The 14,257-nt window shown below is 35.6% G+C and overlaps 3 protein-coding genes across 3 annotated transcripts; 2 read left to right on the top strand and 1 right to left on the bottom strand.

Annotated features, from left to right (window-relative positions):
• Positions 1 to 488: 488 nt before the first annotated feature.
• LOC130798234 (receptor-like protein 6) lies at positions 489 to 3,068 on the top strand. The gene is made up of 3 exons (XM_057661137.1): positions 489 to 939; positions 1,008 to 2,963; positions 3,034 to 3,068. The coding sequence occupies exons 1-3, from the start codon at positions 489 to 491 to the stop codon at positions 3,066 to 3,068; spliced, it is 2,442 nt and encodes an 813-aa protein (XP_057517120.1).
• A 65-nt stretch (positions 3,069 to 3,133) lies between these two features.
• LOC130798232 (receptor-like protein 6) lies at positions 3,134 to 3,583 on the top strand. Its single transcript, XM_057661134.1, has one exon. It carries the CDS (start codon positions 3,134 to 3,136, stop codon positions 3,581 to 3,583), a length of 450 nt encoding a protein of 149 aa, XP_057517117.1.
• Positions 3,584 to 4,300: 717 nt separating this feature from the next.
• Positions 4,301 to 12,152, bottom strand: LOC130798526 (protein NETWORKED 1D-like). Its single transcript, XM_057661551.1, has 4 exons — positions 11,651 to 12,152; positions 10,965 to 11,096; positions 5,976 to 10,087; positions 4,301 to 5,861 (listed from the first exon to the last, which is right to left on the bottom strand). The coding sequence occupies exons 2-4, from the start codon at positions 11,050 to 11,052 to the stop codon at positions 4,620 to 4,622; spliced, it is 5,442 nt and encodes a 1,813-aa protein (XP_057517534.1). The 5' UTR covers positions 11,053 to 11,096; positions 11,651 to 12,152; the 3' UTR covers positions 4,301 to 4,619.
• Positions 12,153 to 14,257: the final 2,105 nt, after the last annotated feature.

Here is a 14,257-nt window from a genome sequence, read left to right as displayed (position 1 = left end):
GTAAATTTACACGTAAATGAAAGAAAAGCACGAGCTTAGTAAGATGAAAAAATCTATAATAATTGAGTTTCTAGCTAAAACAAAGAGAGAAATGTAGGGTCATTATCTAAAATAGAAATGTAGTAAAATTAATATCTGTTAAATTAAAAAAACAAAAATACAACAAACTCAGATAGATAACGTAAAACGTGTAATAGTAACAAAATGTTTGACTACAAGAACCACATAAACCCTTAACTACACACCCATTGCATGTGAATATATGATCAATGGAACCACAAGAATTTTTTGGCCCCAATCTTCACGTTCATCTCAATTACTGTGTGTGTGAATATATATTGCTATTTGCTAGATTTTATCCTTCTCCTACACACATCGACTTGAACTTTTTTCAAGTATATAAACAATCCACTAATTCAAAGACTAGAAAAGGTTATTGTACTCTTTAAAGGCTGGTTTAATACCATCATACACAGATATTACACACCATGAAAATTTGGTTATCTGCATGCAAACTTCTCTTAGTTTTAGTATCTTTTTCATTGCTACTTTCTAACTCAATATTGCTCCTTGCTAATCCTTCATCTTCTTTGCACCAACCAAAGATTTTGTGTAATGATCAGGAGAAGTATGCTTTGCTTCACTTCAAGCAAAGTTTCTCCATTGATTGTGGGAAATCTTATCCTGTTGTTGCATACTCAAAGCTGCAAATGTGGCCTGAATTAGATCATGTAGGCAATGAAAATCGAGTCGATTGTTGTTGGTGGGATGGTGTGATCTGCAATAATGAGACCGGTCATGTGATAGGTCTCGACCTCAGTAGTAGTTGTCTTTACGGAAATTTCCCTCTAAATAGCACCATCTTTGGCCTTGATCATCTCGTAGAACTCAATCTTGCTGATAATAACTTCACCTACTCACAAATCCCTTCTGAAATTGGTCGTCTTAACAAACTGATATACCTTAATCTCTCCCTATCAGCTTTTAGTGGCCAAATTCCCTATCAGCTTTTAGTGGCCAAATTCCAGCAGAAATGGCAAAATTGTCTAGCCTGTCTTACCTTGATCTTTCTTATAATGGAGATTTTCTTGGTGCTAAAGATCAGTACAGTCTAAAACTTCATGATTTAATTTTTGAGAAACTGTTAGCTAATTTGACTCAAATAACCCAACTCTTCCTTAGCCGAGTTGATATATCATCTACTGTACCCCTTTTTGTGGCTAACCGAACATCCTTGCAGGCCATTTCCCTCCATGACTGCAATCTATTGGGTAAGATCCCACCAAATCTTTTAAAGCTTCCAAATCTCGAAGAAGTTGAATTGTATTCTAATTTGAATCTACGAGGACATCTTCCAGACTTTCATTCCAACAGTCCTCTAAGATACTTACTCCTTGCTCAAACAAGTTTTTCAGGTAAGTTGCCAAATTCACTTGGAAATCTTGCTTCTTTGGAAATTTTGGATCTTGAAATGTGTTACTTCAAAGGAAATATTCCATTTTCCTTGGGTAACTTATCAAAGCTCACTACTTTAAGCCTTTCCCATAATCATTTAAGAGGTGATTTCCCTTCAACTCTTGTGAACTTATCTCGGCTTACTACTTTGTCTCTGTCCGATATCAAGATCATTGATCCTGTGATATTGAAATCTTGGCTCGTTAAGCTAAACAAACTCACTCAATTAGAATTATTTAGAATGAATTTAAATGATGAGATCCTACCTAATCTAGCAAACCTTACTTCACTCACTTTTTTGAACCTTAAGGACAATCAACTAACAGCACCATTGTCACATTGGTTGGTAAATCTAACTCAATTGAAGACATTATATCTAGAAGGAAATCAATTTCAAGGTACAATCCCACCATGGCTTCATAACTTTCTTAATCTTGAATCATTGGGCATATCTTTTAAAGGTTCAAGGGGTAGGTTTGATCCGTTTCTAAAGCTCCCAAATCTTTTTTCGCTATATGTGTCTGGTCTTACCCTTACCTTTCCTTCCAACATAAGTTCCAATTCTTCAGTTTCGAATTTTAGTCACTTGGGTATTGAATCATGCTACTTGACCGAATTCCCAGAGTTCTTACGGTATCAGAAAGAGCTACAAGAACTCTCTCTAAGTCAAAACAACATTGTAGGTGATATACCACATTGGTTTGTAAACACGACTAGAGAAAGTCTAATTGTACTAGACCTCTCTGATAACCTTTTAACAAGTTTTGAACAACCTCAAACGATCCTCCCATGGGTTGATTTGGAAATTCTTAACCTTGATGATAACAAGTTTCGAGGCCAAGTTATGATTCCACCAAGTTCCATGCAAGCTTATCAAGTCAAAAATAATCGATATTCTGGAGTTATTCCGAAGGAAATTTGTCAGGCTAGCTCATTGGTCTTTCTAGACTTCTCCAACAACTCTCTTAGAGGTCACATCCCTAACTGCATTAGCCATCAGCTTGGTGATTCTTTGCAAGTTCTGAATTTACAAGGCAATAATTTTGATGGCACAATCCCCCAAAAATTTTCAAAATCATGCAAGTTGAAAATGATTAATTTGAGCCAAAATCAATTCAAAGGTGATTTGCCCAAATCTTTGATCAATTGCAGAATGCTTGAGGTACTCGATGTTGGGAAAAACCATATAAATGACACTTTCCCGACATGGTTGGGAAGTCTTCCTAGGTTAGCAGTTCTCGTCCTGAGGTATAACCGTTTTCATGGAAAGATAGCAACTCCTAAGCTTTATTATGGTTTCCCCTGCTTGTGTATACTTGATACTTCTTACAACTTTCACACTGGCGATTTGCCATCGACTTATTTTCAAAGCTGGTCTGCAATGAAAGTTTCTAGTGAAGAAAAATCAGATTCATACATGTCCTCTATCACAATAGGCCTGAATTATTTGGGTATCTTTTATCCTATAGATCTTCCATATGATTATGTCATCACCATATCAAATAAAGGTAGTGAAAGATTTTACTCGAGCTTATTGACAGTCTTTCGAGTAGTTGATTTTTCACACAACTTCTTTAGTGGTGAAATCACAGAAGTCATCAGCGCGCTTATAGGACTTCAAGCGCTAAACTTATCCAATAACAATCTCGTTGGTGTGATCCCATCTTCATTGGCTAACATGACTAACCTCGAGTCATTGGACCTTTCTCAAAACATGCTGTCAGGGGAGATCCCTCAGACGCTAGCACAACTCACTTCTCTAGAAGTCTTCAATGTCTCTCATAATCGTCTTGTGGGACCTATACCCCAAGGAGAACAATTCAACACTTTTGATGACAGTTCATTTCAGGGAAACTTAGCATTATGTGGTTTCCCATTGCCTGAAAAATGTGGAAACAGAGACTTCCCACCAGAATCAGCACCAACGCAAGTGACAGAAGACAACTCAATGTGGATTGATTGGCTCGTCAGATCTTTGGGCTGTGCAAGCGGGTTTATAGTAGGCTTTGTAATTGGAAAGATTTTCATCACTGATAAGCACCATGATTGGTTCATAGATACTTTCGGAAGGAGAAAATGGCCCAAGACTAGAGCAAGATCAGCTCCAAGAGGTCCGAGGAACTCATGAATATGCTGATGCAATATATATATATATATATATATATATATATATATATATATATATATATATATATAATAGCCATAAATATTATTTTGGTTTTATGTTTTGTATGTGTATGTTTCTGATGTTGTTGTGTACTTTATTATGCTTATTTTTATAAGTATTAGTGTTACTATTATTTTTATTATTTTTATGGAAGTATTAGTTTTATTATAAATAAGTATGTGTAGTGCTTAATAGGAATGCTGCTCAAATATGAGCTTTATACTTTCAATGTTTTTTTTTTTTTACAAGATTGGATTGAAGTGAACTAAATCTAACAATCTCAGATTGATCGTTGTTCTCCGAAAAATTCTAAGAACATGTCAAAATGGAACATCTATGAAATTTCCTGATGTCCGGTTAGTAAAGTGTAATGTACCAAAATCAAAATCAAACGCACACATGCTGAAAGTACACAAATTAGCTTTACATAGTATTTCATGGTATTATTCTATAATCCCTCCTCTATACCTTAACAGCTTTATATTTCAGTTATTTGGTCATCTTCCATTTGATTTTGCTATTCTATACAAATTAGAGTTTTTAAAGAGTAATGTAGCAAAATCTAAGGGACTGATAGAACAATGCACAAGAAATAGCAAACACAATTTAAGGAAATTTAAGTAGGGAATAAGGTGGCATTCATACAGGACCGAGACCCTCTAAATTCCCTCATTCGCCTCGTACCATGTATTGTTATGTGTTTTACTTCAATGAGTTGAATAAATGAACTGCGAACAAGCTTTAATCATTCTAACAACTGTTTTTATTCCTAAGCCTCGTACCATGGAGATACCAGGTTCTTAGCAGCAGAAACTTGTTTAAAGATTAAGCTCTAAAAAAAGCCTATCATGTAAGCATATTGTACACCAGATTCTCTTTCCCATAAAAACAAAGAGAATATATGTATGTAAATCAATAAGTTCTCAAAAAGATGGTAAAAAAGATTAAAATAACAGCTAAAGGGTCAAATTCCTAAGCTTAAAACACATTACCAACCTCAGTCTCCTCTAGTGTGAGGCTGCACACATCCACAGAAATGAGTCTTCTTCCGTCTGCGTGGAGTCCGTGATCCACCATATAGATAGTCTCGTAAGAGAACTCGTGTGTTTCGCTCAGTTACTCGGGTCCCACCTTTGCTTACTTTGTTATTGTCTAGTTTCATTAGAAGAAACTGTAACTTCTGCACTTCAAGCTGTAATCTTCCGATCTTCTCTGATATTCTTCGTGCTTGCTCCAAACATCGTCTCCTCTTGCCACCCCCTCCTTCTGATGAATCAGCCGTAACTGAGCTATTAACGGAGCCATCAAATGATGATGCTGTTGAGGAATTTTCTATGTTCTTCATTATTTTTGCACTATACTCGAACAATTTTAGGATCGTATTCTCACTTTCCACAAGCTGATCCTTGACCCCTTCATATTCAACGCCCTTCCCCTTGCTAGAATAATCGGTCACTTCCAATTTTTCCTTCAAATCTTGCACAGTTATCTGTAGGTTTGTTAACTTCTGAACGTCCGAGGCAAGCCTTTCTAAGGTCTTTCTCTTGCTATCCTCCAACTCGGTATTCAAAAACCTCTTCGACACCAAATGTTGATCATCCCTCTCTAAGGTCTTTTTCTTGCTGTCTTTAAAATCAGGATTCAGATATCTCTTAGAATTCATCTGTTGATCATCTACTTTCAGTTCCTTCTCTACCATCGATTCTATAGAAGGACGGCCACTCCTATTCTCCTTTACCGACTCAAGATGAGAATACTTGCTCGGAACAACCATTGGTGCTCTGCCAGGCTTCCCAACTGTAAGGTCAATGCTGCCTGCTTGATCAATGGTTTCCCATAACTCTAGGATCTGATTGTCTGATCCTTTAGTTCTTCTGTTTTTACCGTAGGATGAGCAATCAGAAACCTGATCAAGCATGATGTCTTTCATCAGAAGCTCTTCTTCGGGTTGTGACCCATCAAGAGCACTTGTTTTCTGAGGCTTGTTTTCCTCTAAATGTGACAAAACACGCCTACTTAATCTTCCACTCCCACGGCGTGAGCTGCTCTGAGATTTTAACGCCTCGATTTGTCGTAATGCTGAGTCTAGTTCAGAGCGGACACTAGAATTTTCCTCTTCTGCTTGATGCTTTAGCTCTATAACTGCCTTTTCCACATCTTGGATCTTAGTCTGGATATCATGAAAGTTGACAGACACAATCTGCTGTTCTTCACTCAAGTTACGATTGTCCTTGGCATCCTGACATATTTTTCATCAAAAGTGTCAAATTAAAAACATAGAGTATGATGTGTTTCTCGATCGATCTATAACAGTCCATAAGTAAAAAAGCATAAATAGTAAAGCGAGAGATACCTCATCGTCCGTCTTGTGGATCTTCTTATTCCATTTAACATGGTCCTCGAGAGATGCCAAGGAATCTTTCAGAGACATAATAGCCGAGAGATCTGCAGCCAAACGAGCTTTGATTTCCGAATTTTCACCTTCCAGGGTCCCAACTCTTTCTTTCAACTGAATGATATCGACACATTTGGAATGACTTTCTTCTTCAAGGATCTCATATGCTTTCAAAAGCTCGGAAAACTTTGCTTTAATCAATGCTTCACGTACACTAGAACTCTGTAACTCGGTGAAGAAAGCTCCTGCAACAGTTTCCCATAGTTTTACCTCGTCTTTTCCGTTCTGCAGTTCTGAAGTGAGAACTTGTATTCTCGCTTCACTCGCTTCGTGTTCCCTCTGCATCATGAATATCTGTGACTTGAGATTCTGAATAAGTTCGTGAAGGTCTTCACATTCTTTCAGTTGCTCAGCATAATTTTTGGATAATTCAAGTACTTGGATCTCCCGATTCTCCTTCATTGACTCCACTTCTAGAAGCTCCTTTTCTTTCAAGCAAAGAAGGTTCTTTTCATTAACTATTTCACCCTTCAACTTATCATTTGCAACCCTCACTTCTTTCAGTTCATCTTCGGACTTCTTCAATGAAAGCTCAAAATCAATGTTTTTACTCCGAGCATCTTCCAATCTGCTCTCTATGATTCTCACTTTGTCCTCAAGGATATCGTTTTCAGTGCAAAGCTTGTCTATATTCCAAGTCAACTCTACGACTTTCTTCGCTTTCTCAGCGATGACTTTCTTGAATATAAACGAAAGATTGTCTAGTGTAACAACTTCGCCAACCATACAAGAGCACTCGTCTTCTAGATTGTACTTCTCCGCTTCCAAAACTTCAACCGCCTTCATCAGAGACCCTTTTTCCTCAATGACCTTGCTGTTCTCTTTCTGTAGATCCTCGTAAGCCCCTTGCAAACTAAACAGCTTCTCCCGAAGGGCTTCCATTTCAGTACAAAGAACAACTTCTTTCTGACCCCCCTCTCTGACTTTGAGAATCAACTCTTCGTTATTCTCCAGAAGCTTCTGTGTCTCCTTCTGGAGTACGACCACTTCCTCGTTCCTGCTCTCAACCTCCTGCCTGAGGGTGCGGATAACACCATTCAGGTCCACCAAATCTTTTTTAAGCTGACGAATCATTGCAAGAAAAACAGACTTCTCGATAATAAGCTCTTGATTCTCATCCCAAGCTTTGTACAGGGATGTTTTAATATCATCAAGTTTTCCGATTGCCAGGCTGATAACTCTCTGATCATTGTTGCCACAACCATCGCCCAAAGAACCCGCATCAGCTTCAAGTGCATGTAATAAATGGAATATACCCATCCTCAACCCTTGTACTTGACTAGATAATACCTGAGCTTCATCCTGCTTACCGAGATTCTGCTGCTCAAGTTCGGAAATGAGTTTCTCAGACAACCTTGATGCTTCCAGAAGTTTCTCAGAGTATGTCAGCAATGTAGAATTCTTATCTTTCAGATCTTGTATACATTTCCTCAAGAGAATGATTTCAAACTGAGCATTAACAGCTTTATCTAGTTCTTCTTCGAACTCCTCTTGCATATGGTAGCCTGCCTCTTGTAGAAGATGAATCTGGTTTTCCAAATCAGCCACTTGGGTCTGACTCAACCGATTTGAGTTAGCATGCTCTTGCTTTTCGGTATCTAAGCATACCTGCAATTCTTGTACCATCCGAAGTGTGGATTGTCTCTCGTCCTCCAGGCCTGTGAACCGCTGCTCTAAGTCTAAATGCTGCCGGCCCAATTCTTCTAACTTACAATGTGTTGTTTCCAACTCAGATTCCAATGTCAACTTCTCTGCCAAAAGGGCAGAATTCTGATCATCCAGTAAATTGCATGAATCTTCGAGATTCTTAGACTTCACCCTCAACATTTCGAGTTCAGCACTAGCATCGAAAAGAGAGTTCTCCAAGAAAGCGTTATGTTCCGAGAGTTTTTCTAAATTTTCAGTAGTAATCTGTAACTGAGATATCAGAAAACCCTTCTCGGCAACTAGTGTGGACTTCTCACCTAGAAGCATTTGGACGGAATCCTCCAACTCCGTCACCCTCTTTCTTGCGGCTTCTAACTCAGCGTTCAAATTCGACATAGATTTCTCTAGTTGTTCATTCTTTTCAACAAGCTTTTCCATTAACTTCAGCTTCTCCATTACAGCAGCTAACTCTATCTCACTGCTCTGGTAACTTTCTTTGAGCTTCGTATTCTCGTCCTGCAACGCTTTCACGGAAGAACCAAAGCACTCTGAATTAAAGCCCACCGATTCCACCTGCCTCAATACATCTTGGTGTCTCTGGGTCAGACTATTTATTTCCTCCTTCAAACCATAAATTTGCTGCTGAAGAGCATTCTTCTGATCAAGTCGTAGCTCGAGTTCTTGTTCCAGCTTCAATTTTCCGTCCTTCAAGTCAAAGATCTGTTCTTCCATACTTCTAATCGAAACTTCTGAGGACGTATTAAGGTCATTCAGGCTCTTGTTCTCATCCTTCACCTTCTGAACTTCGTCTTCTAAACGAAGCTTCTGGTTTTCAGAGGCCGTCAAAATTTTAACATTCTTCTGCAGCTCAGCAGTGACAGACCTTAGCTCCTCCTGGACTTTACAGTGCATATTCTGGAGCGACTGAAAAGAAGCTTCCGTCTCCATAAAACGCATCCGCTCTTCTTGCAGGCAAGTCCAAAGTCTACCTAATTCCTTCTGCTTTTCAGATAACTCCTGGTTCTGATCACCCACTTTCTGTCCTAACATTTCCACCTCAAACTGCAACGACTTATTTGACCGGTCCAACAGAATACATTGCTCTTCACTTCCCTTTAACTTGGTAACCTCAACTTCAATCTCAGCTTTGAGTTTCTCGGCCTCTTCCTGCATGAGAACGATTTTACGTTCCAACATAACAATCTTCGCCAAACACTGCTCGTGTTCAAGAACAGCGGCTTGCTTCTCTTCCGTTAATCTCGTTATAGTTTCCCTCAAAACTTCGACTTCCTTTTCAGCTCTGTCAGCTCTCTCACAAGTCCTGCTCGCATAATCCTCCGCTAGCAACAATTTATTCTCCAAACTCGCCAGCTTTTCTAAAGCTTCCATGTACTTGGAAAGAAGAGCTTCTTTTTCAACTTTCACTTGAGAAAGCTCGTTCTTCAACATTTCGGTCTCTCTTTCAGCATTACAAGCTCGTTCATTATGACGGCAAGCATCTTCTTCTGCACGAGATATATGGTTCTCCATGTTGGATATCCTGTCGAGGCATTGCTGATACTGAAGCAAGCTAGCTTCCCGTTCTGCTTCAACCTTTTCTAGGGCATCCTTCAAGCTTTGCACTTCAGCGTCTGCTTCACTTGCTCGTTTGCTAAGTCCTTCGGAATTCTCCTTTGCTTGCGAGACTTCTGACTCTAATTTCGACAATCTTTCCACGGTCTGCTGATACTGAAGCAAACCAGCTTCCTTCTCGGCTTCTAATTTGGCGAGGGCGTCTTTCAGAACCTTGATATCAGTCTCTGATTTTCCTAATCTCTCGGATTCAGACAAAGCATCATCCTCATCGTGATGCTTCTCGATACTTTTCGCAGCTTCGTTTTCCTCCGCTTCTTGAAAACTCAAAACTTTTCTTGCCTTCCCTAACCCGTTCAGCAGCTTTGATCCCTTTCTACAAACTACACCATCAGACTCACTTGTGAATGTTCCACTTGCTTTAACCAAATCTGACGAAGATAAACCCAATGCACCCTTTTGTAATTCAACAGGGTCGAATGAAGCTCGGATAGGAGCCTGCATTTCAGGTGTACGGGGTTCAGAATCTTGGGTACCATTCACAGGTGCATCATCGGTCATGAGAAACGGAACTTGATTAGGAAATGCTTCAGCCATTGTTTTATGAGCTTGGCGTATCACCCCCGTAGCATGATCATATCTTTCAGCTAAAGCACGATATGCACGATAAAATTCCTCAACTAACTTCATAAGCTCAGGACGTTTCTTATAATACATTTCAGCACGCCTTGCAAAAGAATCTTCATCAACTTCGATGAGCTTAATCATTATTTTCACTTTACCATCCATATCTGCAAACAGAAAATACAGAGTTAGTTGCCATAGCAAACAAAGGAGAATTCAAAAAACAAATCTATATTCATCACCAAACATTGAGATACTACTATTACAATGCCATCTTCAATCTGAACATCATCTTAACAAACACAAAAAAGTACACATCTTTCCGTTATCATGATGACATTAATCATAAAAAACCCGACAATTTTCGTCCACATCACAATGCTATCAATTAACAGTCACAAAAACAAACGATATATCCATTTTCATCCACCATCACAGCTCGAATTGTGGATAAAATACACGATACAAGTGCTTTGACCTATTTCACTCAGACTCTTCATTTTGCTTCACGTACCCGTGTCCAATCCTTGATCCTCGAACATTGGTATGGCACTTAGACACTCCATTTTAGGCGTAAAATTGAATATTTAAACGTATCCGACACTTGAACACGTACCAGTATCTAACATCAATACCCGAGTCTAAGTAACATAGGCTTTGACTTCATAAGCCTGATTAATCACTAGCTTAACAATTCCATAATCAGCAAAACTACCGTCACAATGCTATCAATTAACAGTCACAAAAATAACAATATAACCATCTTCCTCCACCATCACAGCTTGAATTGTGCATAAAATACGCATAGAAGCGATTCGACTTCATATGCCAATCAATCAAAATTTAACAATTTCACAATGAACTACTCTTGTGAGAGACCATCTCTCAGTGAGACGAGCTCAAAACAAGAAGCCCATCTGCTAATAATTTGTATTAGTTGGGCTATTTAACCGATGTATCAGGTGCATCTCTCGGTGAGACCGTCTAATACAAGAATTCGTGTTTCACAATCAGCAAAACCAGCACAGAAGAAAAGAACATTGCCTGTAAGATTTTCTTGCAGCCATTTAGAATTCTTAGGGCTAATATGGCTGTCCCACCACCAAGAATACATGTCTTTACTCTTGGCCATTTTGCACCACCAAAACTATCTCAATTTCACAATGTCAAGTATACCTGTAAACCATAAACCGAATTTTTCAGATTAATAGGTCAAAATTATCATCTAATTATATTAATTACACCATAATTTCCCCAGCAAATTACCTGATCATCCAACTACCATTCCAAAAACCAAAATTATTCATAGAGATCAAATTATAACTAAAGCTTGAAGCTTTTTTAACCAAAAAATCTTTATGATCAAGTAAATTTCTTATCTCTCCACAATAAATTGCAAATTCAACACAAATTTAACTCAAACCCATGTAAATTTCATTAAAAATAAATCATTTTGAATTATTCAATTTCCTCAGAATCATCCAACTAACCCAAAAAGCTTGAATTACATGAGCAAATTGACTGAAAAAAAAAACCATTTTTTCTTGTAATATACTAATTCACTAATAAAGCATAAAGCAATAAATCATCAAAAAAAAACAGAAAAACAAAAAAAACATGTACATCAGCAAAAAACAGAGATTTTGGATTTTAGCTACTTAGACATTTCTCAGTTATAAATAATTAAGAAATTAAACACAAAAAGAAAATCTATAAAAATAAATACTAACCAGAAAATTTGATTTGTCAACAGTTTAACAAAAATCACCCAGTAGAAGAATTGTTCACCCCATTACCGTTGGATCTCTACTCGCTTTCTCTCTCTAAAACTATATGAACTTTTTTATTTTTTGATTTGATTTTCTCTCTCCTCTGTATTTTTTTTCTTTGCTTTTATTCCTTGCTTTTCTACTGTTTATTGTAAGCCTTTGGAGGGTGGTTGTCACGCTGAAAAAGAAGGAGTACAATTATTGGTGAAATGTTTTTTTTTATTAATTTTTTTTTCTTGTGTTTGGGGTTTCCAACTCAACCATTGAATTTATACGTTTTTTTTAATAAAAGAAGGTCCAAATTTCAAATTTAAATTAATTGATTAAAAAAGGAAATAAATGATTTCTTGGGTGATTTCATTTGATTGATTGGAAAAGTATCTGTTTTTATTTGTTAATTATTTTGGTGTGCGTATCGTTTGGGATTTTTAGTCTTAGAAATTAATTAATTGAGAAGAACGTTGCTCAATTAACAATTACTCTTTGGTTCTAAGCGTTTGCAACAATACACTAATGCACGAGAGGTAAAACATTGCTAAATCAGTGTTTTTCTTATCATATTAATGTTAAATAATTAATAAATTTAATATATTTATTAGTATTATTTTCTTTACCTAAATATTTTCATTTTATTTCTTTTCATCTTTGATACCTAATGGCCCCTTAAATTCTTCTCCATTAGCTAAAAGAGATGTAGGATTAGTTACCTAAATTTTAAAATTTTTTTTAAAAAAAAATCTAAAATAGATATTAAAATATTAGCATAGATAATGAAGAGAAAGTAATAGGGAGAATTCTAATACATTGCATGGTTCTCATGAAAAAGTTGAATAATAAAATTATGTGGATATGAATTAATTAAAGAAATTAATCGGAAAATTTTGCAATATAAAAATGGATGAATTAAGAATTATTGGTAAACTCGTGAGGTAATTAGAGAGACAATGGATAAGCTTTTTATCTTTTATTTTTCTATTGAATAAATTATATTTCTGAAATAAGTTGAGATGATCATTGATGATTCATCATTATTAAGATGATCAAAATCAAATCAATTATGGGATTCATGATTGTGCATGTTTCATGCGAGCTAATATGAATATTTTACTGCACTAGCTTAAGCAAATCCACGTTGTTCTGATGCCTCTTTAGACGCAATGAAACCACTTACTCTTTTCCCTCACACTCCTCTAATATTTTTTTTTATTTTGTATTATTTTTATTTTTTAAAATTTTTTTATTATTTTTTAATTTTATGTATATAATTTTTCTCTTTTTATTTATTATTAAACATTCATATTATTCTTAAAAAATAGTACTTATTTTCCCTATGCTAATTTCTCAGAGTGATAGAAGATTATAAGTTTAATCAAAGAATATTTTAATTAACGGAATCACAAGATGCTTACATGAACACTTCTAGAATTTTTAGAAAAAATACTAGTGTATTATTAGTATATTATTAATTGTTAATAAAGTATAGTCGTATTAGTATATATAATTAGTTGTGTTAGTAACGTATTAGTATATTATTAGTCTTATTAGTGTTTTATTAGTACATTATTAGTCGTATTGTTGTATTATCATTATATATATAGTCGTATAAGTATATTATTAGTCATAATAGTCATATAAATTAATATATTATTAGTTGTGTTAGTGTACACTAGTGCAATTAGTGTAGTATTAATTGTATTAGCGTATTTAAGTATATATCATTAGTCCTATTAGTTTAATATTAGTATATCATTGTTAGTTGATCATAATAGTATCGTATAGTTTTTGTCATAATGTATATTAATTATTAATCTTATTAGTTTAGGTTTAGTCAAATTAGTATGGTGTTAGTCGCATCAACTTTATCAAATTTAACATAATGAAAAAATCAAATTCTTCATGCCTATTTGAATGATTAAAAATTGAATAATAATGTGGGAAAAAAATTCATGAAAGTTTAGATGAAAAACAAAATTCGACTAAATTTTGGACGAAAATTGGTAGCAAAATAGTTGGAAAAAGTTCTTTCTTACCAAAAGCGGTCAAAAATTTATAGGAAAATATTCGGAACCCTTTTTCATTTTGAATTTAATCGAAAATTGGTTGTAAATTCCGACTAACACAAAAAAGTAGTAAATTCAGTCGTAAATTTTGACTGTTTAATCGTAGTCGGAATATTTAATTGATGTAACTAACTTTATTTTGTGGTGTTTGACTTTTGAGTTTTAAGTTAGTAACATTTGTGATTTTGTTACCTTCACTAACCTTTAGGTACTAAGTATTGGTGATTAGATGTAATAATAATTTAGTGGATTGAAGTAATATATATTGAGATATAGAAAAAATTATCTTCGATAAAGTCATATGAATAAAACATAGAAAATACAAAATTTGTTATCAATTGAGCAAAGCGTACTTATTTTTTTATTGTTAGTTTTTATTATAAAAATAATAGATGCTTCTAATTTATTAAACTTACACTTGAGTAAATTAGTGTAAAATTACACTTATTTTGCAATTTTTCATAATGATCTCTATAATTTGTGTTTTTTAAATATCATCCACATGCAT

The sequence above is a fragment of the Amaranthus tricolor genome, chromosome 13 (genome assembly GCF_026212465.1).
Source record: "Amaranthus tricolor cultivar Red isolate AtriRed21 chromosome 13, ASM2621246v1, whole genome shotgun sequence".
NCBI classification, from domain to species: domain Eukaryota; kingdom Viridiplantae; phylum Streptophyta; class Magnoliopsida; order Caryophyllales; family Amaranthaceae; genus Amaranthus; species Amaranthus tricolor.
This window is presented reverse-complemented; position numbering and strand designations above follow the sequence as displayed.

What these genes read in the sequence shown, in the direction of transcription:
- LOC130798234 (XM_057661137.1), top strand. Translation starts at nt 489, where the DNA reads ATGAAAATTTGGTTATCTGCATGCAAACTTCTCTTAGTTTTAGTATCT. An exon ending in ACAAATCCCTTCTGAAATTG is followed by an intron (nt 940 to 1,007) that starts GTCGTCTTAACA and finishes ATTCCCTATCAG; the next exon opens with CTTTTAGTGGCCAAATTCCA. An exon ending in CATCACCATATCAAATAAAG is followed by an intron (nt 2,964 to 3,033) that starts GTAGTGAAAGAT and finishes CAACTTCTTTAG; the next exon opens with TGGTGAAATCACAGAAGTCA.
- LOC130798232 (XM_057661134.1), top strand. Translation starts at nt 3,134, where the DNA reads ATGACTAACCTCGAGTCATTGGACCTTTCTCAAAACATGCTGTCAGGG.
- LOC130798526 (XM_057661551.1), bottom strand. Translation starts at nt 11,052, where the DNA reads ATGGCCAAGAGTAAAGACATGTATTCTTGGTGGTGGGACAGCCATATT. An exon ending in GCTGCAAGAAAATCTTACAG is followed by an intron (nt 10,088 to 10,964) that starts GCAATGTTCTTT and finishes TTCTGTTTGCAG; the next exon opens with ATATGGATGGTAAAGTGAAA. An exon ending in TCCACAAGACGGACGATGAG is followed by an intron (nt 5,862 to 5,975) that starts GTATCTCTCGCT and finishes AAAATATGTCAG; the next exon opens with GATGCCAAGGACAATCGTAA.